General features: G+C 36.5%; 4 protein-coding genes across 5 annotated transcripts; 3 read left to right on the forward strand and 1 right to left on the reverse strand.

Annotated features, from left to right (window-relative positions):
• On the forward strand, nucleotides 1-4371 carry LOC105954790 (Phosphoribosyltransferase family protein). Its single transcript, XM_012978469.2, has 9 exons — nucleotides 1-226; nucleotides 343-549; nucleotides 1256-1504; nucleotides 2173-2316; nucleotides 2593-2760; nucleotides 3014-3083; nucleotides 3496-3577; nucleotides 3718-3877; nucleotides 4120-4371. The coding sequence occupies exons 1-9, from the start codon at nucleotides 143-145 to the stop codon at nucleotides 4156-4158; spliced, it is 1203 nt and encodes a 400-aa protein (XP_012833923.2). The 5' UTR covers nucleotides 1-142; the 3' UTR covers nucleotides 4159-4371.
• Nucleotides 4372-4810: 439 nt separating this feature from the next.
• On the forward strand, nucleotides 4811-7125 carry LOC105954754 (putative galactose-1-phosphate uridyltransferase). The gene is made up of 3 exons (XM_012978435.2): nucleotides 4811-5421; nucleotides 5940-6230; nucleotides 6736-7125. The coding sequence occupies exons 1-3, from the start codon at nucleotides 4951-4953 to the stop codon at nucleotides 7006-7008; spliced, it is 1035 nt and encodes a 344-aa protein (XP_012833889.2). The 5' UTR covers nucleotides 4811-4950; the 3' UTR covers nucleotides 7009-7125.
• Nucleotides 7126-7737: 612 nt separating this feature from the next.
• LOC105954792 (eukaryotic translation initiation factor 3 subunit B) lies at nucleotides 7738-11996 on the forward strand. Its single transcript, XM_012978471.2, has 11 exons — nucleotides 7738-8160; nucleotides 8253-8490; nucleotides 8881-9027; nucleotides 9198-9326; nucleotides 9534-9662; nucleotides 9739-9822; nucleotides 9901-10025; nucleotides 10151-10349; nucleotides 10441-10973; nucleotides 11060-11168; nucleotides 11428-11996. Exons 1-11 carry the CDS (start codon nucleotides 8039-8041, stop codon nucleotides 11758-11760), a joined length of 2148 nt encoding a protein of 715 aa, XP_012833925.1. The 5' UTR covers nucleotides 7738-8038; the 3' UTR covers nucleotides 11761-11996.
• A 519-nt stretch (nucleotides 11997-12515) lies between these two features.
• EMB2411 (DNA replication helicase) lies at nucleotides 12516-23822 on the reverse strand. Of its 2 annotated transcripts, none has more exons than XM_012978470.2 (34): nucleotides 23105-23822; nucleotides 22336-22503; nucleotides 22012-22251; nucleotides 21854-21916; nucleotides 21488-21736; nucleotides 21343-21396; nucleotides 21205-21266; nucleotides 20527-20659; nucleotides 20263-20373; nucleotides 20074-20170; nucleotides 19812-19894; nucleotides 19312-19377; nucleotides 18657-18812; nucleotides 18431-18486; nucleotides 18279-18336; nucleotides 18089-18199; nucleotides 17954-18010; nucleotides 17466-17600; nucleotides 17150-17389; nucleotides 16551-16625; nucleotides 16260-16384; nucleotides 16094-16166; nucleotides 15891-15995; nucleotides 15596-15763; nucleotides 14884-14953; nucleotides 14646-14797; nucleotides 14268-14345; nucleotides 14091-14183; nucleotides 13874-14011; nucleotides 13649-13688; nucleotides 13484-13557; nucleotides 13200-13334; nucleotides 12985-13101; nucleotides 12516-12794 (listed from the first exon to the last, which is right to left on the reverse strand). In XM_012978470.2, the coding sequence occupies exons 1-34, from the start codon at nucleotides 23633-23635 to the stop codon at nucleotides 12627-12629; spliced, it is 4281 nt and encodes a 1426-aa protein (XP_012833924.2). In that variant the 5' UTR covers nucleotides 23636-23822; the 3' UTR covers nucleotides 12516-12626. The 2 variants fall into 2 exon arrangements, with proteins under 2 accessions (XP_012833924.2, XP_088669063.1); XM_088812937.1 differs by having other exon boundaries at nucleotides 18431-18482; nucleotides 18653-18812; nucleotides 23105-23733.
• Between the last annotated feature and the right edge of the window lie 236 nt (nucleotides 23823-24058).

Below are 24058 nucleotides of genomic sequence, written 5' to 3' on the forward strand. Positions count from 1 at the left end.
GGTGCAAAAAGTAAAATAACAATATACCAGATACAAAAAAAAAAAAAAAAAAAAAAAATCCAACGTTAAAACCCTAACAATACCTACTAGATTTTCTCCTCCAGCTGAGCTGAATTAAACTCGGAGCAGCAGCAGAAGAAAAATGGCGTCGCTAGCTTTGTCTGGAACCAGCCTCTTCAATCCCCATAAAACCCCTCATTACACTCCTAAAACCCCATCGTCAATCGTGAGCCTTTTTTTTTTTTTTTTTTTTCGATTGAACAATGCTCGCTCGCTACGTAAATTGTGTCTGATCATTGTTTTTCTTATGAGATTTGACGCTGGTTGTTGTTGTTTGTGCAGCGCTGTGATAAATTGCCGGAATCGGTGAGGTGCAGGGACAATGGGAAACCAGTAACCGTCGGTCGTGAATATAACGGTCAATCGTCTCCGTCGTTTCCCAGCTTCTTGACCACCCCCAATCGATTGTTACTCGACAGATTCTCCGACCCGAAAGCCGACACGCGGCTTCGTATTTTCTCCGGCACCGCCAATCCTTCTCTATCGCAGGTATTTATTTAATTTTTTGTTGCCGTGAGTATATATTTTTTTTTTTGTGGTGGTTGTTGAGCTTTTGTGCATCCTTGAAAATTGGTGTTTGCTGGAATTTGTTTGCTCCATAGTTATTTTGTTATAGGGGTATTGTAGACGCGAATACATTGCAGTATATAATGTCTTGAAACGATTGAAAGGAAAGTTGCGTATGAAGGCCACGAATTATGTAAATCGATTCGGTCCTGTCTCTAATCTTTCTGAAGTTATCTGATTCGGAATTGAATTGTAGAAGTTGTGACCGTTTGCAGTTTTGCTAATGCTCGCGCAGTTGTACAATTCTAAGTTTACCAGGAAATGAAGGAGAAATTTAACTTATGTTCTCTCCAAAATCCTAGTAACCGTAGTAGTTTATGTTCGGTTTATCAATGTTGAAATTGATTGTTCAATCGTATACTTAAATGATTTGATCCCTTATTATCCTCAAAGCTTCAGACTACTGTTTCTTTTAGGGTATTGCCATAATATTGTAGTTGCTGTAGATTTTTAACTCATTGTAACGAAAATAAAGTTTGATTGTATTATTTAAAGTTTGATATTCAGACAATGTGTAAATGAGATGATTGTTACGGTTTAAGTTTCTTGTTTTTTTTGTTTTTCCATACTTACTTTATCTTTTTTAGTCTCTCATTTGAGTTGGTATTAATGGAAATTCTTGATACAGGAAATTGCCTGTTATATGGGTCTTGAGCTTGGTAAGATTAAGATCAAACGCTTTGCTGACGGGGAGATTTACGTTCAGTTACAGGAGAGTGTTCGTGGATGTGATGTGTATCTTGTGCAGCCCACATGTCCTCCAGCAAATGAAAATCTAATGGAGCTATTGATAATGATTGATGCTTGCCGTCGGGCATCAGCCAAAAATATTACCGCTGTTATTCCTTATTTTGGATATGCGCGGGCTGACCGAAAGGTAAAAATCATGCATAGTTGTTTAGGTATTTATGTGAATTTCTTATGTTTGAAATTTTCATTCCAAAATATTGTACACTCTCTAAAATATCACTCTCTTTGACATTTGCCTTTAGGGATATCCTACAGATAATGGAGCTACTATAGTACTTAAACTTTAGCTCTTAGAAGCTCTGTAAGGAACCGTATAGGGCTCTAAATCCTTCTTAGCATTGCAGCTTTCCTGACCTTAACCATCACAATGTTGACATGAAAAATAAACACTCAATTGCCACATGTAACTGGGGTATCGTAAATTCTTAAAGCATCCCTATCTTTCTATCTTCCTTAGTGTGATTTTGTTTATTTTACATATTCGGTTTAGCTGTACAACGTAAAATAAGTTGGAATATATAAATCTATCGTTGATTTTGGCGGTACATTTTGATTTTTTTTTTTTGTTATCCTCTATTTGAATGGTGTACTTTGTAATTGATTTTGCATCTATGCATTTGTATAGAAGAATTTAAGTTAACAAGACGATACTCCAAAATATCATGGTACTAGTCTATTCAAAACTCTGATATGTGAAATAGTAGTAGTTGTCCACTTCTGGTTTAGATGTTGCCCTATTTATATTCATTTGCTTCACCTATTTGATTTTGTTATGAATATGTACCATCATTTCAGACTCAAGGGCGTGAATCAATTGCAGCCAAACTTGTAGCAAATTTGATTACCGAAGCAGGTGCAGACAGGGTTCTGGCATGTGATCTTCACTCTGGACAGTCCATGGGATACTTTGATATTCCAGTGGATCATGTGCATGGCCAGGTAAATAAACCTTTTCCTCATTTCATCATCATTGAATAAAAGTAAAGTACATCTGTCCCAATAATATTGGCCTTTTGAAATGTTATAAGTGATTATTTGAAGTATATCAAAGTGTAACGATCTTGAAACACCATTCATAATGTGATCATAGCATGATTTAATAAATCTTTAATTCGACGTACAATTGCATTCTTGTTTCATTGTTGCTCTACAAGTGATTTTTAGGTGACTGGATATTCAGTATCGGTATATTAAAGTCAATTTACTCTTTTGCAGCCTGTGATACTTGATTATCTTGCCAGTAAGACAATAAGTTCCGATGATTTGGTTGTGGTCTCACCGGATGTTGGTGGGGTCGCTAGAGCAAGAGCTTTTGCAAAGAAGCTGTCTGATGCTCCTCTAGCTATTGTGGATAAAAGGCGTCATGGGCACAATGTTGCTGAGGTAGTCCTTTGAAACTATACGTACTTCTTAGCGTACCCCGTGCTAATGGCTCTAGATTATATTACTTTTTTCTTGGATTAGCTAAAACTACTAGGAAGATAATTGAATTATAAATTTGGTTGGTGCAATTTATGAGATGCTCGCCAAATACTATAAAAAAAGCTAGTGTAGCTGTTTTTCTCAGTTTTGCATGTGACGTGTTCTCATTCTACGAGTGACTAACTGACCTGACATATATGTTTGAACTCTGCAGGTCATGAATTTGATCGGGGAAGTTCGGGGGAAAGTGGCAGTGATGGTGGATGACATGATTGATACTGCTGGTTAGTTGTTGACTTTTCTAATACAATAGGAATTCAATAAAGATAGAAGTACGCAAAGATATAACATATTAACATGGTTTAACCTTTTGGCCTGCATAGTCAAACACACAAAATGGCTACCAAACTTACATTTTAACGATGATTTCTTTTTCTCCCGACTGATCACGAGGTTGACATGGTTGGCGATTCTAGGTCATTTTTGTGCTGGAATAGTTTAATGCTTTTGTTTATTCTTTGTTACTCTTAGAAGTGTCCATTTAAGTCCTCGTGTTCCGTTGTTTCCTAAGGGTATTACTGTTTGTTGCTCGGACCCAATATTTCTGTATCCGCGTTTTCTAAAGTGTTTTCTGTTTTCCAGTCTTGATTGTTGTTATAATGGTTGATAACGAAACACGGCGCAAATGCTTTTCAGGAACTATTGCAAAAGGAGCTGCTCTATTACATCAAGAAGGGGCTAGGGAGGTTTATGCTTGCACCACTCATGCCGTTTTCAGGTAATAGATCCATTTTTCACATCGACCCGAATGATGTTTTACTCTTTGTCTGAAGTGTCGACGACCGACGCACAACTGTCTGAACTCTGAAGCCATGTTAAAATTTACTCCTGAGTTTTGACATTACTCTTTTATTGCAGTCCTCCAGCCATAGAGAGATTGTCGAGCGGACTATTTCAAGAGGTTATCGTAACAAACACAATTCCAGTAGCGGAGCACAACTATTTTCCACAGCTTACAATCTTATCTGTGGCAAACCTTTTGGGAGAAACTATATGGCGTGTGCATGATGATTGTGCTGTAAGTACTCTCGTAGTTAACCGTTTGTTATTATATCTAAACAAAAGACGACCGCACTAATAATTTAACTGCGCCTCCTCTATAAAAAGCCTCGAATAAGAGATCTGTTTCTTCAATAACGGGAAGAATGGTCAACCCGAATTGAAGGGTTTTTATTTGTTTCTTTCCGTTGGTGCATTGAAGAATACTTAATTTTGCTATATTTTTTCTGTATTCTATGTTCTGACGTTGGTAATTTTCAGGGTGGTTTTGAACCGTACTCGAGCTTGGGAATCGACTGATGAATTTCTTCCCGCGTCCTACGTTCAACTTTGAAGTTGCAGTTTTGCATTAATTGATTAAAAGGGTAGAGTCCTGTGTTGTACAAATTTGTTGACCAATCTGATATTAGTATTTGTTACAAATGGAATTTGATTGTGTAAATGTCAATTCACTCCTTTCTGAGTAATACTTCAAATTGGTTTTGGTGAAGTTCACTTTCTAAACTGAACCTATTCTTTCCTTTCTTGATTTGGTTTATGTATTTTTAAAATGCTGGTGAACACAGATGAATTGTACTTTATAAGAAATGGGATCTTCATAAGCTATATTATTAAATCCTTATTCTTTATCATTAAATTGATTCTCAGTATTTAATTATCTAATATAAGATTAGTCAAGTTAATATTAAATAATTTAATGAAAACCTAATTATTTTGGTGGATTCCAGGACGTACAATAAAAATACTCCCTGAAAATCAAAATAAGCAACGATAACATAATATTTGTTGTTCGACTCGGCAAGTTGTTTTGGCTACTAATTATGGCAAATATCCACAGCCAAAGGAGACCTAAAAATACAAGCAAAGCTAGTTTTTCCAATTCGATTTACATTTTTCTTTTTCCGTTTTATTTGTGAGCTATTGTGATTGGGTGGTTATTCAATTCGGGCCTGCCATCAAGTAAAACGGGCTGGCCCATAAATTGTATATTAATAATAATCCTTGTATTTTTCAAATGAACTAGCAGAGAATTTATAGTAAGATAACTGGCGAGGCCCGGTGAGAGATCACCAGCGAGCAGAAAGGTAGCCAATGGCTACTAATCGGAGCCCCGAAATCCGGAAAGACGCCGTCCACAACCGGTGGGTGATATTTTCTCCGGCCAGGGCCCGCCGGCCGTCGGATTACAAGTCCAAGCACGACCCGAACCCGAACCCGAATACGAAAACCCAGACCGAATGCCCCTTCTGCGCCGGCCACGAGCACGAGTGCGCGCCAGAGATATTCCGGTTCCCGCCCGAATCTACCTCCGACTGGAAAATCCGCGTCATACAGAATCTCTACCCCGCTCTCAGCCGCCAATTGGATCCCCCACTGGATACCGAATTCGGCGCCGGTCCGGTCACGGTTCCCGGGTTCGGGTTCCACGATGTGGTGATCGAGTCGCCGGCCCACCCGGTTCACCTGACGGATCTTTCCCCGCCGCAATTGGCCGACCTTCTGCTCACTTATAAGAAAAGGATCGACCAGCTCCGCGCCATTGATTCCGTTAAATATGTTCAGGTTCTTCTTTTTCAATTTCCCCAATTAAAAATATTATCATTTGAAAATTAAATATTTCAGAATTGTTTGTTTATTTATTAATTAATTCATTGTGTTTGAATTATTACTTTTAAATGTTAAAATCAATATTAATTCTGAATTATCTGCATATATTTGAGGAACTAACACGAAATGCTTGGAGTTGGAGTTACATTGTTTTTTTAGAACTAATAAACTGCATTAATTTAAGTTTGTGAGTGTTTTTCGATTATCGGAAGAGTTCGGAACATCAAATACTAGTCAAGTTATACGAAACATTGTCGAAATTTTACATTTCTACCAGTTAAATACTTAATGTTGCTTGTTATATGCAGTAGAACCTCGATAAATTAATAACCTCGGTTAAATAATAGTTTCTTCTGGTCCCGACTCGGTAAAAACCTACTAAATTATTAGTTCGATTATTTAATATTCCGCTAAAGTAATAGAATTTCGCTGGTCCCAACTGTATTAATTTATATAAGTTTAACTGTATATAGGTATTCAAAAACCACGGTGCCTCGGCCGGAGCATCTATGAGCCACTCGCATAGTCAAATAATGGCACTTCCGATTATTCCACCCACCGCTTCTGCAAGAATCGATAGTACGAAGGAATATTTCGCGCAGACGGGGAAATGCGGCGTCTGCCAAGTTAGAAAAGACGATCTGTTGATTGATCAGTCAAGCCATTTTATATCTGTCGTACCTTTTGCCGCCACTTATCCTTTTGAGATATGGATAATCCCACGCGACCACTCTTCTCATTTTCACGACCTCGATAATGATAAGGTAATATTTGCATTATTGATAACTAGATATTGATAACTTTGTGGGTTGGATCGGTTTGGATTCAATTATCAAGAAATTGAGTCTATGCTATTTAAATTACTTGATTGTGATGTGTGTTACTATTTCCTCGGAAACTCTGGGCATTTTTGTTCTTTATTATTAAGGAGCTTTTAGTAAACTAGATATTGATAACTTGTGAGTTGAATCGATTTAGCTTCGATTATAAAGAAAATAAGGTATGCTAATTTAAATTGCTCGATTGTGGTGTGTATTACCATTTCCTCGGAAACTCGGGCACTTTTGCTCTTTAAATAAACTAGATATTGATAACTTGTGGGTTGAATCGATTCGGCTTCAATTATAAAGAAAATAAGGTATGCGTTTTAAATTGCTCGATTGTGATGTGTATTGCTGTTTTTCTTGGAAACTCGGGCTTTTTGTTTGGTTGTTAATTATAAAGGAGATTTTAATTTTTTTGATTTTTTTCTTTTTTGGAATTTCACAGGCAGTGGATCTTGGGGGATTGTTGAAACTTACGCTTGCGAAGATGTGTTTGCAGTTGAACGAGCCGCCTTACAATTTAATGATTCACAGCGCTCCACTTCGGATTGACTCGACACAATTACCTTTCACTCACTGGTTTATACAGATAGTTCCTCAACTCACAACCGTAGGTGGGTTCGAGTTAGCAACGGGGTGCTACATAAACCCCGTTTTACCAGAGGATGCTGCGAAAGTGTTGAGGGAAGTAATTAATTATTCCAAATTAGATGATTAATTATTTACGTAATTTGCAATATTTTGTTGATTTACCGAGTATTAATGTTTATAAGTCCGGTTTGAACCCGAATTCTGAGATAATACATGAGCCTAGTTTGAACCGACAACTATAAAACCAAAGCTCAACTCGCATGGTTCGACTATCAAAACGCCGTTATGTCGGGATATCTTATATGACTCTCCGGGGAAATGGTCTCCGGAAAAAAATTGAAGTTCCAATTTTTATTTTCCTCTCCACTCGGACCAACCGACCTACTCGACTTCTTTTGTTAAAGTAATTTGAGTATCTATGTCAATGATACTATTCTTCCGTACCATTATGGAAGAAGATCCGGGTAAGATATGTACTTACTCGAGAATGAAAAAAAGTCGATCTACTTTCATTTGGTATTTTGGCCTAAATTTCTTGAATCCATCTATTTTTATTAAAAATTATTTTGTAAGAAAAATAAATTATTTTTTTGGCTTTATTTACGTACAAAACTTAGAATGGTCATTTTAAAATTGGCATTGTAAATAATATTTCAATATTTTAAATATCAGTTTCCATTACAAATTTCAGAAATTATTATAATGAAAGGTCAAAATTAGAATGATGGATGTAAACGAGCCGAGCTCGAGCTAGATTTTAAATGTCATAATTCAAGGAGGTGAACGCCAAAATATTAAATATTTAGGGTGTGGTTATCGAAAGATCATATAGTTCGGGGGGTGGATGCAAATTACCAAGAAAAAGAAAAGAAAATACCATTATTTGGGCCCGTAAATTTTATCAACGTCTCTATAAAAAGCCCATCCGAAAATGGGCCGTTATGTAAAGCCCGATTAGATGATCCGAACACCTTTACCTCAAAACAAATAAATAAAAACCCTAAAACCGCTGAAAGAGTGCTCTCTTTCTCTCTCTAAACGCTCAAGCACACTTTTATCTGCAAATCTTCATCTTCCCCGCTGGCTATCTCGAATCGAGGCGCATATACGTATAGATACAGACGCATCTACACGTGCGGAGCTACAATCCACCAACCATGGCGGATGTTATGACCATGGAAGCAATTCACGCCACCGCCGACCGCCTCAATATCGACCTCTCCGCCCTCGATTTCGATTCCATTCACCTTCCTCCGTCCGAAGATTTCGGCATCGCCAGGTAGAGATTCGCGAATTTATGCTGTATTTATTGCTTTTTTTTTTGGTTTAACACTTGATTGTTTGTTGATTTTATTTTTTTCGGTGTTTTAGTGATGACGATGATTTGAAAGGGGAGGAATCGTTGGAGTTCGAGGAGGGATTTGGAAACATAATTGTGGTGGATAATCTGCCGGTTGTGGCTAAGGAGAAATTCGAGAAATTGGAAGGGGTTGTTCGCAAAATCTACAGTCAGATTGGGATTATTAAGGAAGACGGACTCTGGATGCCTGTCGACCCTGACACCCAGAAAACCCTAGGATATTGTTTCATTGAGTATAACACTCCTCAGGTAACATATGTTTATCATTGTTCATACAGTTGTATTTTAAGAATTTATGAGAATGTGATTTATTAGATTTTAAATGTAAAAATACTTGCTTTGTTTAGATGTGAGTCATCATACTGATATTTTTAGGGTATTCGCTCGCTCTTGTGGGATTAAATTATTTTTTTCCTTTTTGTTGTTTTCTTGATCATTGTTGGCTGTTGAATTATGTTAGATCTGGACTGCATACAAGAATTGCTGAAGAGATAATGAACATAGTTACCTGAACAAGTTATTGCATTTTATTTTGGAAATATAAGTTAGGCATGCAACACATGCTAATGTGCGAATTGTCATATTCTTATAAGACTATGTAGAATTTAATTTGGAATTTAACACATGTTTTGATTTTAGGAAGCTGAGTTAGCTAAAGAGAAGACTAATGGATACAAGTTGGACAGATCTCATATCTTTGCTGTCAATATGTTTGATGATATTGAAAAATTTATGAAAGTACCGGAGGAGTGGGCACCCCCAGAAGCCAAACCTTATACCCCAGGGGTTTGTCACTCTCTCTCTCTCTCTCTCTCTCTCTCTCTCTCTCTCTCTCTCTCTCTCTCTCTCTCTCACATACATACTAGACCAGAGCAGGCTGAAAGGAACTGGAGGAAATATCTCCTTTTATTATCAATTTCTTTCAATTATCTGAATGGATTTTATATTTCGTACAGGAGAATCTGCAAAAATGGCTGACTGATGAAAAGGCCAGAGACCAATTTGTGATCCATGCTGGCTCGGACACTGAGGTCTTGTGGAATGATGCAAGGCAATCAAAGCCCGAGCTTGTGTACAAGAAAACTGTAAGTGAACTTGAATTATGTGCTTGTTTGTGTGTACAAGCATGACCAAGCTTTGTGCTTGCATTTTGCAATATTTTCATTAAGAGAGAAGAGTGTTTATCATCAAAAGAATTTATTTTGTTAAGATGATTCTTGAGTAATTTTGCTTGCTTGGAGACCGAAATCTAGTTGCGTAACGTTTATTTAATTATGTTCTCTTGGTTGCAGTACTGGACAGAAAGTTTTGTGCAGTGGTCCCCATTAGGGACTTACTTGGCAACAGTACACAGGCAGGGGGCTGCAGTTTGGGGAGGTGCAACTGCCTTTAACCGTCTGATGCGTTATCCTCATCCACAGGTTGCTTTCCTCATCTGGTTCTGAATTTAGCTTTATTTCTACTCTAGTTCGTATGTTTAATTGTTGTGGATTGCAGGTAAAATTGATTGACTTTTCTCCTGGTGAGAGATTTTTGGTGACCTACAGCAGCCATGAGCCAAGCAATCCTCGCGATACTCATGTAACTTTCTACAACTCTCTTTTCTATTTATTGCTTTATGTTACTAGGATGATTTTATTGAATTGATTTTGTTGACAGAGGGTTGTGATAAACATCTTTGATGTGAGGACTGGGAAAGTTATGAGAGATTTCAAAGGGAGTGCTGATGAATTTGCCGTTGGTGGAACTGGAGGTGTTAGTGGTGTGTCCTGGCCTGTTTTCAGGTGATTTTTGATACATTTCTGTTTCCTCACTTATTTTTGTTCTTGAGATGCACACATACACATACACATACGGAGGTTTCTCTATTATCTGTTGTCTTATGATTACAAACTGTTCTAATTTTCAGGTGGGGTGGTGGAAAAGAAGACAAATACTTCGCAAGAATTGGGAAAAACGTTGTTTCTGTGTACGAAACTGAAACTTTTACGCTAATTGACAAGAAATCAATGAAGGTCGAAAATGTTGTTGACTTCAGTTGGTCACCTACCGATCCCATCCTTGCACTCTTTGTCCCCGAACTGGGTGGAGGGAATCAGCCTGCAAGGGTAAATTTGCAAAACTAACCTATAGATTTTCATTTCTATCCCTATTGAGATGTTTTTTATTCCATTATCTTACTTTCTATACTTCATTTAGGTGAGTCTTGTGCAAATACCTAGCAAAGAAGAGTTGAGGCAAAAGAACCTCTTCAGTGTTAGTGATTGTAAAATGTACTGGCAAAGTAATGGAGATTACCTCGCTGTTAAAGTTGATCGGTACACAAAAACCAAGAAGAGCACATACACTGGTTTTGAGCTTTTCAGGATCAAAGAAAGGGATATACCTATTGAAGTTTTGGAGCTCGAGAATAAGAATGATAAGATCATTGCATTTGCATGGGAGCCAAAAGGCCACAGGTTCGCGGTCATCCATGGTGAGCACCCGAAGCCTGATGTGAGTTTCTACTCGATGCGCAGTGCAACCAACACTGGTCGGGTTTCGAAGCTCGCTACTATTAAGGGAAAGCAGGCTAATGCCCTTTTCTGGTCACCAACCGGACGCTTCATTATTCTTGCTGGTCTGAAAACTTTGAACGGGCAGTTGGAGTTTTACAATGTCGATGAGCTCGAGACCATGGCACAAGCAGAGCATTTCATGGCAACAGATGTTGAATGGGATCCGACAGGAAGGTAATAGTTACTGACAGCTGTCACATCTGCTCAATATTTAGTAGAAAAATATTCACATATTTAATATTTAATATTTTTATCTGTAGGTATGTTGTGACAGCTGTCACGTCTGTTCATGAGATGGAAAATGGATTCAACGTGTGGTCCTTTAACGGCAAGTTGCTGTACAGAATACTGAAGGATCATTTCTTCCAAGTAAGTATTTTCCTTCCTTTTGTCGGCAATCACTTCTGGAGTGGTTATTTGATTATTTGTGAATATTCTTTATACATACATTAGAATGGTATGTCCTTTCTGCAAGTAAAAGGAGACTGACATTTTCTCTATAGACATAGAGTTTTGTTTTACGCTTCATTTTCGAATTTCATTTGGTTAATGATCAACTTTGGAATCTGTATACATGAAAATGGAATAGAGCTATAACTAAATATGCGTATTCCCATTTAATGTACAGTTCTTGTGGCGCCCGAGACCCCAATCTTTCTTGACTGCTGAGAAGGAAGAAGAAATTGCCAAGAATTTGAAGAAGTACAGCAAGAAGTACGAGGCTGAGGATCAAGACGTATCTATGCTCCTAAGCGAACAAGACCGCGAGAAGAGGAAGATGGTGAAAGAAGAATGGGCTAGGTGGGTGAACGAATGGAAGCGGCTTCATGAGGAGGATAAATTGGAGAGACAGAAACTTCGTGATGGGGAAGTTAGTGACGAGGAAGAGGAATACGAGGCCAAGGAAGTAGAAATTGAAGAGTTGCTTAATGTTTCAGAGGAAGTTATTACTGTTGACTAAATGTTTGGTAGAAAAATTTCAATCGCCTGAAATCTCGTTCAAACACGATTTTTGATTTTTTTGAGGTTGAGGCGAGGCCTGTCTCGCTTAGATAAAGATTTTTGTACGATTTACTGACCATAGCCCAACTCTTTTTTTTTTGTTCACTAGTTAATTGATGGGATTTAATACTCTTTTGTAACAACTTTTCATCTTTGTTCTAGTGGTTTATGTTTTCCCTTGTTGGACTGTTAAAACATGGAAATTCTTTCTAGAAGCTGCTGGTGTTGGGTGATGTTTTGCTATTACTATGCGCAGTTGTGAGAATAAATTGCAATTGTTACTTATTTTTACAAAGAAAGGCAATTTAATAACAAATAAATATGGATTCAACGATATGGAAAATGTATAGGATTCAACGAACACAATCCTGTTTCACATAGATAAGATTTTTGTATGACTAACCATAACCAACTTTATTTTCACTAAAGAGAGATTACAGTTAAACCTCTATAAATTAATACAGTCGGAGTCGGGACTAGAGAAATTCTATTAATTTAGTGAATTATTAAATTATCGAGTTAATATTTTTAAGATGTTTTCACCGAGTCAAGACCGAGAGAGACTATTATTTAATCGAGTTTATTAATTTATCGAGGTTCTACTATAGCTATATTTAGAGGGTTTTAAGTGTCATGAGTATGTATATGTAATTATGTATTACTCCGGTTTGCCAATTTGTGGGGAATTTATATATAACTTATCAGAGGTAAAGGTTAGGTTAATAAATCATAATTATAGATTCATTTTAATTTACATTTATGTATTAGTTGTTGCAAAATGATACAAACTTAAATTAGAAGGCAAAAAAGCAGTAGTATCAAGTGTCAAGTGAATAGAGAGCATCTCTTGAGCTCAAACTGGTGGTGGTAACTAATAATATCCTGGTTGGAAACAACCAACATACCAGAAAGCTCTTCTACCTTGTCAATTAGAAGCTTTAGCAGCGGCACTTTCGATAGTGTTCTGCACGATCCCACCATTACCAACTTCTTCTGTTGTAACAATTCACAGAAAACAAGTCACCATCAATTATCGATGTTCCGTCAAATTAAAACTTCCCAAACTTGTCACCATTTTACGTCATTCAATTTGCATAATAATAAAGCACTTTCCATTAAATTAAAAAAAAAAAAGAAAAAGAAAAAAAGTAGTATTCAGAAAAGGATAGTAATAAATCTGAACCTTGGCACGTGTTAGTGCAACGTTGATCCTGTGCCAGTCTCCAAGCAGTGAAGTGTTACTTCTCGGGCTCTCGCATGACCTTACGAAGGACACCAATATGCAGTCTTTGTCCCTTCCCTGTAACAGATTATTGAAGTTGAATTGTAGCACTAAATGATACAAACAAATAATCCTTCAAACTTCAAGTAGAGTAAAGCATATATTTTGTATCTAACCTGATATTTGTCTATCGTATGTATCTCTACGGGTTCTGAAACAGCTCCTCTAAGGAAATTTGCCTGCGAGTTATATGGAGTAATAATGCCGATATCATGCGCTTCGATGCCTCTTAGCACCAACGTTTTAGTGACCTATCAACAACAAAATAAAAATACGCTGAAAACATATCGGAAAGGTTTTGGGGACATGACAGTTACACCGATATGAAATTAAAATTACGAATACTAGACCTCTCTAGTTAAGAGAGAGAAACAAAAAAAAAAGAAAAAGGAATCTTCACCTCTGCCAGAATGTATGCCTCAGTTGGATTGTTCAGAGCTTTCCGATCATTTGTCTCATATGCAGGCAACGAATCTATGCTAGGGAAAACAACAATACATTATTCAAAGCACGTATTTAGTCATTGCATTTGATAGTATATGGAAAGATAAACTGAAGAACGGACCTGTATTGATAAATATCACGGGATGATTTGGGTCCAGAACCTGCTAAAAAGTAACCAAATAAGAATCGACACAGTTCCTGGAATGAAGTCCAATAGGTATCATAGTATTCAATACTAGGAACCAGATAATGCATTACTTAAAATCTTTAATTTTTAAATGGCCGTTTGAAGACTAAGTTACTAGCTACATAATATATTGACACAAATTGAATATTTTGCCAAGACCTTCATCAGCCATACTGGTGCAGATGCCGAACACCTGTACTTGAGTTTTGCATTTTCTATTTCTTTAGAACCGCAACGCAATCTATCTCCATATATCAGAGCATTTGACAGTTCCATTATGTCTGCACACATACGGTACTGCATATAGTACAAAAATTTCATTTAGTATATTAAAAAAGCAATAACCGAGTTAAAAATCAACTGAAAATAGAGTTACCTGGCTACGCAAAGCCGCAATTGCCTGTGGATGTGCTTCTGAGAGCCTGCAAAAGAGGCTCATGCTCATTCCATTCTCTTTAGCCTCTGGACTCTAATATCAGAAGTGCAATTAATGTTATAGTCAGTCATAACTCTCGGCGAAAAAACTAAGAGCATCACAGAGAAAGAAACGTACCTGAACAAGTGGTGGTAATTGATAATGATCCCCAACAAGAACAAATTTGGAAGCAAACATCAGAGGGCCCAAGGAAACCTGATTGAGAAAGGGGAAGAAACTAATTTCAATCTATCTGTCACACATACGAAATATCTGACGAAGCGATGCATGGGAGTTGAAGCAATATATGACCAACAAAATCCAACTATTGCAAAGAAAATTATGTTAATTTAATCTATAAACAAATTACGGTCAGAAGTTAATATCGGATACTATAAGAGATACTACTTGCATTCGTAGTTAGAAAATGATATTTTTGGAAGAACAAAAATCCGGCGGCTTAAGCATAAATTGAAAATACGGGTTACATGTATGTATGAATGAGTAAAGTAATACCGGCAGTGTTATCTGTCCTGCTTCATCCATGATGCATATGTCAAATTTCTTATTAGTAAGCAAAGGACTATTTATTCCCAGGCAAGTAACCGCAACAACATTGATTTTATCCAGCTTTTCTTTAATCTCTTGAGTGCTCTCCATATCCATTACTGCAATCAAAAGATTTGAACAACAAATTAAAATAAGAAGCTCTTGTAAATGGAACAACACTCGTCATATAAACCAACAAACCAACCTGACAAGCAATTCTCTTGAACTGCCTCATGAACAGCTTCGTACCTACCAATTCTTATAAAATCTATGCCCTGTACAAGTTTTCAAATTTTCATGCAACAGAACCTTGAAAGAATTCAACAACAAACGAATACATTAGAAATCCAAAATGTGGAGAACTATGAATCTTGCGTACTCGGAAACTATGCTGGTAATACCCATCTTCTTTATTTTAAATAATATCTATCTTTAAGTTTCCAAACATAGATGACTTAATCCTGCTATCTTCATCTCCATAGAGATAATTGAAAAAAGATAAGTTTCTGCAAATTCTTGAAGTTGTATTTTTACTTAAAGCCATATAAATTCTGTATAGTGTTTGTTTATGTGTTGCTATAAGTTCTGCAACAAATAAAATGAAGATAAGAATATGAAGAGTATAGTATATTGAACGCTTTACTGGTGACATGAATCAAATTTTACCTAATTAACCATAATTAATCCATATTTTAACATAGTGGTAGGAGTATAATAGACATCACAATAAGGTTAAGAAACATAAAACATTTTAAAGGTAGTACAGATTTGGTGAGAGCAAGTTAAACTTTGTGGGCTTCAAAGTTAAGGTGATACCTATGTTAACGACTTGGGAAATCTTGAATCTGAGTAAGTGTCAGTTTTTTATAATACGCCCAATTGAGAAAAAAAATGCAGTAATGATATATAATTATGACCTGAGCTTTAAGTTTGATTAGTAAATTGTCAACAGCTGAGTTTGTGTATGATGTCAGCAAAATGGATGCACCTCTCATCAACAATGCCTTCACAGCATGTACCATGGTAGATGTTTTGCCGGTACCAGGCATTCCAAGAATAAGGGCATAATTCTTTGCTGTCAATATCTGAAAGTAGAAAACCACAAAAAGAAATAATGAAGAGACGAGTTAGGAATCTTCAAAGGAAATTTAAAATATGTTTCTAGATGTAGTAATACACCATAAAAATCTAGATTACAAGTTGATTTGGGACCTTGATTATGGCTCTTCTTTGATCATCATTCAAACTTTTCTCCGACCAGACATATGAAATAGCAGGATCTTGACTAAACGTGCAGCCACTCTCAAATTTAGGCATCTGCAATCAACACTAATGTAAGCATAAATGCAGGAAAGTAAGTGTACTTTCAAAGAGAAGTGATGCGAGGGCTAAATTCAAAAGTCGGAAAGATTCACCTCAAGATCAACAACCATCTTCCTCAGGCAAGAACTACTCTCATTTTGCAAAAACATTTGAATAAGATTGTACCTAATACAGGCACAAACGTCACTAATACATCCTTTTTGTTTCTTGTAAGGAATTATGAGAAACTATGTGCAACAGAGAGTATTTTTTGCAGACCTCATAATTGCAAATGATGCCATAGCTTCATCTTTGTCAATCCGCCAGGATTGCTGACGAAGAAGAGCTTCTGCCATTGACCCATGACTACTCCCCGGAAGCCTTAATCGTTTAGCAAAAGATACCTAAAAGATTAAAGGATCAATTATAAACTTATGCTTAGGAATTCATGATAGTGGATTTATTTTAACTGAAATGGCACTCTTATGAATAACTAAGTGCTTTAGGAAAAGCAGGGAAAGCAAGTATCTTGGAAAATGAGATATTAAATTACTGAAATGATATACTTACAGAGACATGGGAGTTACCGATTTCCGCAATGACACCATTAGCAACTCGTAGACGACCAGGTTCTGCGCTTAAGATCTGCCACAATAAAATGGAAAAGTTTCTAGTTAAAACATCAGGTATGTAAATATTGAATGCTAATCAACCACACTACAATATGTGCAAGTAAAAAGGGTACATATGGGATATACACACGAGTCTTTAAATTAAGAAACATTTTTCAGGATGAATTAAAAAAATTGCCGCTCAACTAATTTATATTATGGTAAATGCTAGAAGATCGGGTGGTGCATGACAATACTGCCAAGTGCTAAGGCCAGACAAAATAAACAAGTTTGAATATAAAAACATTACAGTTTTCACTTTTCAGGCCGATCATGTCATTTTATGTGAACAAACTCGTATGGACTATGTTTTCTATTTGAGCAGAGTGCAGCAAGAAATATAACTTTTATTTGATAGTAAATATATGCATCTCACTTAAATGCTAAAGCATTGAAGTCTATACTTGTAAGTGGCCAAGAAGTATAACTGCCAAAAGAGCAGAACGATTCAGACATAATCCCTTGAAAAGAGATAAGGAAATAAAAAAAAGAACATACCACATAATCCCCATTCTTGAAAATATGCTTCAAGGAAGAGGAAGAGCTTGAATCTCCATGAGGTTTTTCTGTGTCAAGCAAAGGAAATTCTCGATGCACAAAGCGATAAACAAATTGGTTTCCTCTTGGAAGTTTTTCTGGTGATGATTTAATCGAAGAGTCGAGAGCCAGAGATGTTAGACAAGTAGCGTGGTGGTCCTTCCTCGAATTGTCTGAGCACCAGCTTTCTTTCTTCGCAACCTAAATGATGAAATAATAAGTACTATTTATTAACTTCAACAACCAAGTATAACAGTATGCAACTCAGCTACACTACCTCCAAATGTTTAGATTCCAGATCAATTAATCTCTCCCACTTTTGGAGAAAATCAGTATGTGTGGTTTTTAAATGGGAGACCAGTGAATCATATAAAGCACCTAGTCCACTTCCTTCAGCATTTCCACCAGATGTCTGCACAATCAAACACAATTAAAAACATATGAGTGCTTTGGATACGAGAAGCTATGGCTAGAGCAAATCAATTATAGTAAATAGTCAAAGCTAAAGAAAATCAAAGATATCATTTATCTTTCAGAGTAAGAACTCAATACTAAACCCATCTTATGATTGACAACTATAGAAGAATGTATAGAAGTGACAATCACCTCGAAATCTAACGTCCAAAATATAATGAAGAAATACTTATTTGTGTTTCCATATCTAACGTCTAAAATATTTATGTTTCAATATCTTTTCTTATTCTCAGATGTAACAATCTAATTATTAAGGGCCCGGAAATTCCAAAGCAGAGTAAGATGGCTGACCTTGTGGTAAATAGTACAGACATTGAGGTGGCGACAACTTCTGCACATGTTTGGACTCTGTGTAAAATGGATTCACTAATTAATTGTATAATAATTTAACTCACATACTGAAACAATAATTGGAGGTGCAAATACTTGTAACATTGGTGGCAATTGCTGAGTTGTTGATGCCTTGAACAGATCATTGGCTAGGTCATTTCGGCGCATTATAAGCCCAATTAAGTCGGATCTTCTTACAGAAATTCCCTTCACAGAAAGTTCATATCAAATTAAACAAAATTATGAAGTCATAAAAGAGTTGGAAGACGAGATATGGTGGCTATACCTGTGTTTGATCTGTGTGAAGATAGTATAGAAGGCCATATTCAATATTCATCATGTACCTGAAAGAGAAAAGGAACAAAAGAGATAGTTATGTGACTATTAAGGAAGTAAGCATGACTTTACAAAACACGTGTCCGCAATGACTTTACACACCGCTCGGACATGAGGAGAGTATATAACATAACTTGTGCACTATGCTCCATAGCTGCCTGTACAACAGAAAAGAATGTGCATGAGAAGTATTACACCTAACGAAAGAGTTGGAAAAAGAAAAAAAAAAGATAATAAGAAATCATCCAATGAAATGGCATCATAATAGAAATTTTTGCTTTTTTTTCTTTTTCTTTTTTCAGAAATACGGGTTTGATAATTAACTTGCCTGTCCACTAGTTGCCTTCCCAGTCTTGAACTCCATAGGCATAATTATCTCTGCAGCTTCTGCAGACTTTGTATTAGTACTTACTCGCACAGAAGCATCAATCATCCCTTTCAACCCAAACTTTGGGGCCCAAGCCATTTCTTCAATGTCAATTACCTAAACTTTTTAATAACATGTTTAATTATTTTCTAATCGAAGAGGAGAATTATCACTCTCCATATAATTGAGCCTATATGCAAATTGAGAACAATGCATTCATAAATATACAGCATGTCCATATATTCTTTTATGAGACCAATTGATCCCGTATGTGAATATGCAAACAATTTGACTAAATAATAGGAGATAGTGATGCCATTTCCATAGGCTAAATGCACACTAAGATCAAGAAGACTTACAGTTCTATTTTGTACAGACTACATGGTATGCTCAAACACCAATATTTCCATTTAGAACTAAGTTTTAGATTTCAATAAGCTACATAAAACTCTACATGATTCATTTCACAATAAGTGAGATGCTCAGATGCCTTAAGTTATTGTGGCACAAGCTTGTATGTATATTTTATAGTAGTTTAGTCTCTTAAGTCATTGTAGTTATGCGATAAAAGTCAAATCCAATAGGACCTATGTGGTAAGGATATGAAAAGCATTACCTCAGAAATTCTGATCTTCTTCATTCCTTCATCGCTTTTGAAATCAATGCTTGTGCTTTTAGAACCCTAAAAGGTGAAACATCAAACTCAAGTCAAAGATTCCGGTTTACAGGGAACAGATTATGCTTGTCTAATTAAATTAATGCAACTTGCTAACCAAACTTGAACATGAGTAATTTAAAGACATGCATGCAGGCAAAGTTTGGGAAAAGGGTGTATCATTCCATAGACAGCAACACAACCACTACTTGAATAAATAAAGGAAGTAATTAAAATGATAACTACGGAAATATTAAGTACACAATCTGGTTCACGACATCAGAGGCACGTGATTGGTTCAAGAAAGGCCGGGAAAAACTTTTTAACCAATCAAGCTGACAAAAATACGCTGGTAATTAAATAGGATCAACCTAACCCTTCTATCAGTAAAATCAGCTGAACCGGTTTCTAGAGGTACAAATGTTATCAAATAAATATCTGGACATTTTACCACCATCTACCTGTGAATCTCTGAAGGAAGATATCCAATTCAATATTTTTGGGATCGCCTCAATCAAAGTCTTCCAAGTATCATTTTCATTCACTGCAACATCCCCAGGAAATGGAGTTAGCATCTAGGAAAAGCTAATTATTCATATTTGATGAGTATCAATGTTAAAGTCGAAGCTACTAGAAAAATGTAAGAAAGTGAAACCAATGGAAAGACAAACACAAGACGTGTTGAAACGGAAATGTAACAAGGCAATACTTAAAAGTGTCCACCTCCACACGCATAAAGACTCTCTAGACTTTTCTGAAGTACTGTTCTAGCATAGTCCTCCAAAAATTCTTTTGTGGGGAATTCACTGATAAGGCCTGCCTGGAGAAATAAAATTATGTTTGCTCAATAAAAACATAAGTATTGCATGTAGGGTAATGGAATACGTGTTTTACAATTATTGTTTCTGAGACCTGAAATAGCTGATGCAATAAGGTACCCATCAATGCTGCAGCTGAATGCTCGTTATGTTTTAACCTCTCATCCAGGACAGTGCGTCTTGGGCAGCTGAAACTAGCAGAAACCTATAAACAATTTTCAGAACAATGAAAAGAATGAGGCAACAGGCGACAGAAAGAATCCTTGAAGGTAATGAAATAAGCTATATCCTTATATTACAATTAAATACATACGAGAAGAAGCAGTAAACTAAAAGAACAGCGAGTTATTGGTAATACCCGAGTACCAGAAACCAATATATCTGGATGGACAATGAGAAAGTTCATCTCACGATTCACGTCACACTTTCCCCGGTCGTCAAATTCACCAATTACGTGAACAGTATCTCCAGGCGCAACAACACTAAAGTACCTGCAGGATAGAAAAGAGAAGGAAACATAAGGATGATGAAAGCTTTAGCAACTACTAATTTATACAATTTAAGGAACATTTTCAGAAAGAAATAAAAGTTTCAAATAGGGGAAGATGAATATAACTAATCTGCATCGGCAGATCTAAAGAAGGATATAAGGATAATATATACTGCTGTCACTGCTTAAAGTTTGAAAATTGAGAGAAGAAACAATCTCATCTAAGTATTTATAAGATTTAGAATTCGCTCGATAATGGTTTCAATTTTGTTGCAAGAATCGAAAAATCATTCGGCAGTTAGCATCAGATGTAAATATAAGGAACTCATGTTATCTTGCTTACAATATCAGTAGTACTAATCAATAAATCCCGATACTAGGGGCCTAATGTGACAAAACGACAATAGTAGAGCATAAAAATGCATTTAATAGTAACACTATTCTCTTATCGACAAATCTAATAAACAGATTTTGCTTAACCAATTCACCATGATGTAAGCCAAAACCAAAAGATCAGATTTTGCTTAATCAATATTTACTACTTACCATTCATCCCACAAATGCAAAACCCGCTCTGCTCCACTTTGTTCATTTAATAAGTGCAGCACCTGAGATGCAATTACTCAATCACCAAACCTTGCTAGTTGTATTTCAATGTGCAAGTTACTCAAGGATTACGCATACCTTGATAGATGATTGAGGACCTAATGGTTCACCAGTTCCATGTTTTTCTGAAACCTATGGCACATACGCGAAAACAGAATTGCATCAATGAACTGTCATTCCCCATACAGAAAGAATTGATAAGCAAAGAAGTACAGGTGCATACCTCCAATACAAGAAAATTGAAATCAGAGTCTTTACGACATTTATCGTCATCTGAAGTGCTTGTCAAATTGTTTGCAAAAAGGTCAACTTTGGGGTATCTCTCAGCATCTAAAAATGATTCATTACTTTTACATAATGAATGTTCAGCTTTGGGGCGTCTCTCAGCATCTAAAATTGTTTCATTGCTTTTACATAATGAATGATCAACAGATATTACATCTTCTACTTCATCTAAGAGTTCGATTAAAGCCTGTGAGGAAATAAATAACGTTGTAAAATATACTCCTAATGTTTAATTCAGAGCATTGAAACAGAACAAGAACTTAGGCTTGACAAAGTGAAGATCGAATATAGAAGAACCAATGACCTTTTTGTGATGTCTTGAACCCAGATGATCAGAGACTCCTTTACAATTCACATCATCGGGCGCCTACATCTCATCCATCGTCAAAATCACAAAAAACAAGATAGAAAAATCTTGGAGAAAAATCGGCATATACATATGAAATTGTAAAATGAAATCACCTTGTCATAGCAACAAGACAGAGATGGTGGAGTACTGAACGGGCTCTGCGTATTTACTACTTCAGATTTGTTAATGCTACTTATATTTCTGCTGTTTCTACGACAATTCGAATCATTGTCTGAGTTAACCTTTCTCGATGCAAACCCATCCGAGCATATCAAAGATTTATTATCCGGCTTCAGTGGAGGTGAAGAAAGCCATCTTTCAAGCCTTCCTGACATGAGAGGGGAAGTTTGCACCTACCAAGAGGAACTGTTTTACAAAAAAAATTCTAAAGAAAATGAATGCAAAGGAGACAAAATGAAATAAAAATTATCGAAAACCTTATTCTGGGAACACTGCTGAAAACTCATTGAGTTAAACCTCGTCGAATCTGCCAATACCCTTATTTGGCCTGGCAAATACTTAGATTTCGCGTGGAGCCTCTCGTTTACTGGAGAAATTTTCCATGTCACTTCATCAATTGCATCATCTTGGCTCTGCTTGATCAACTAGAGAGAGGAAAAAGGAGTTCAACAGACGAGTGATGACATGGAAAATAAACCAATTTTTTTACCACTCTATTATCAGTTGGATATATTTTCCTGACTATGCAAACTAATTTTTTTTTAACTGTTGCAATTCAGTGGCTAAGTTGTGGTTTCCAAGAAGCTCGAGTCATATTAGACGATCTATAACACACTCTTACTTCAAGAACGATTTCAATGATTACGGTCATTAGATTCTGGAAATTGGGATTAAATAAAAATCTTTCAACAATGGTTCTCATTAACCTAAACGAAACCATAAAGTGTATATAGTACTCACCTGCTCATCTATCTATGAATCTATATTCATCAGTATATACAGTAGAACCTCGATAAATTAATAAACTCTCTTAAATAATAGTTTCTTCTGGTCCCGACTCATTAAAATTTAAAACCAACTAAATTATTAGTTCAATAATTTAACATTTCTCTAAATTAATAGAATTTTGCTAGTCCCGGTTGTATTAATTTATAGAGGTTTAACTGTATATCGTCTATCATCAAGTAGTAACTAAGGGACAGATACTCGAATCGACCAATTGTAAAATGGAGTTATTAAGATTACCATTCCCGGCGAAAACTTGAAGCGCTTAACAGAGACGGACTTGGTTGGCTCCGGCGAAACATCCAATTGATCCACAGGCAATAAATTATCGTTTGGCGAACCATCGGATAAATCAATCACCACCTTTTCCTCACATTTTCTAGAATCTCCGCAATTTTCATCAGCACAACTTTTGGATGAACTTGCTGCATTACGTATGGGGTTTTCACCCCTCAAATATTTACCCATGGACTCAATCTTCTCCAAGTTGGCCGTGCCCACTGGACAATCAACTTCCATTTTAACACGATCAGTATCATTTCCCGGGTTCTGATTGATAGCGGGTTTTGAGGCAATTTGGGGGTTTCGGTCGGGGGCGGAATCGTCTTTTCTCTTGGAGCTGTTGCTCTGGGAGAGGGGTTTCTGGCTCTGCGAATGGCGATCGAAGAAGTGTTGAATCCCAAATTTGGGAGGGTGAGATGGCTGCAGCGGCTCCTTATTCGAAGTGCTCGATTTCTTGCCTACGGAGCTCGCCTTCTTCCTCGGAGCCATCAATCGGAAAACCCAACTAGGGTTTTAGGGTTCCCTCGATTCTCTTCGATCAAATTGGATCAAAATGGAATCCGAAGAATGACGATTGAAGATACAGCATAAAATGGGGTAATTGAATTGTCTTCTCCGCTTCCCGCCAAAGGCATGGTGGGGGGTTCGTTTATGGCGGGAGAGCTGTTGCGCCGTTGGATCAAAATGGACGACGCAGATTTAGTCTTAGGGGTTTTCTTTCGGGCCTGTTTCAATCAGCCCACTTTAGATTCGGATCCACATTATAAAGCCCAATTTAATAATTTTCAATTATATTTATACTATATATATGCCTTAAAATATGAATTTTACCTATTTTAAGTAAGAATTTGGAAAAATAAACTCAAATTATTATATTTATAGTAATTGATATGAATTTGTGCTCAAGTGTGT

The sequence above is a fragment of the Erythranthe guttata genome, chromosome 2 (genome assembly GCF_056151865.1).
Source record: "Erythranthe guttata isolate IM_541 chromosome 2, IM_541, whole genome shotgun sequence".
Lineage (NCBI taxonomy): Eukaryota > Viridiplantae > Streptophyta > Magnoliopsida > Lamiales > Phrymaceae > Erythranthe > Erythranthe guttata.

Bases quoted from the DNA above. Each gene is read 5' to 3' on its own strand.
- LOC105954792 (XM_012978471.2), top strand. From the start codon at position 8,039: ATGGCGGATGTTATGACCATGGAAGCAATTCACGCCACCGCCGACCGC. The intron at 9,823-9,900 runs GTAACTTTCTAC...TTTTGTTGACAG, and splicing joins GCAATCCTCGCGATACTCAT to AGGGTTGTGATAAACATCTT. The intron at 10,026-10,150 runs GTGATTTTTGAT...TCTAATTTTCAG, and splicing joins GTGTCCTGGCCTGTTTTCAG to GTGGGGTGGTGGAAAAGAAG.
- LOC105954790 (XM_012978469.2), top strand. From the start codon at position 143: ATGGCGTCGCTAGCTTTGTCTGGAACCAGCCTCTTCAATCCCCATAAA. The intron at 1,505-2,172 runs GTAAAAATCATG...CCATCATTTCAG, and splicing joins ATGCGCGGGCTGACCGAAAG to ACTCAAGGGCGTGAATCAAT. The intron at 2,317-2,592 runs GTAAATAAACCT...ACTCTTTTGCAG, and splicing joins TGGATCATGTGCATGGCCAG to CCTGTGATACTTGATTATCT.
- EMB2411 (XM_012978470.2), bottom strand. From the start codon at position 23,635: ATGGCTCCGAGGAAGAAGGCGAGCTCCGTAGGCAAGAAATCGAGCACT. The intron at 16,385-16,550 runs GTAAGTATATCA...TTAATCTTTTAG, and splicing joins TCGGTAACTCCCATGTCTCT to GTATCTTTTGCTAAACGATT. The intron at 14,346-14,645 runs GTATTACTTTAC...TTTCTCAATCAG, and splicing joins CAGGACAGATAACACTGCCG to GTTTCCTTGGGCCCTCTGAT.
- LOC105954754 (XM_012978435.2), top strand. From the start codon at position 4,951: ATGGCTACTAATCGGAGCCCCGAAATCCGGAAAGACGCCGTCCACAAC. The intron at 5,422-5,939 runs GTTCTTCTTTTT...AACTGTATATAG, and splicing joins ATTCCGTTAAATATGTTCAG to GTATTCAAAAACCACGGTGC. The intron at 6,231-6,735 runs GTAATATTTGCA...GGAATTTCACAG, and splicing joins ACGACCTCGATAATGATAAG to GCAGTGGATCTTGGGGGATT.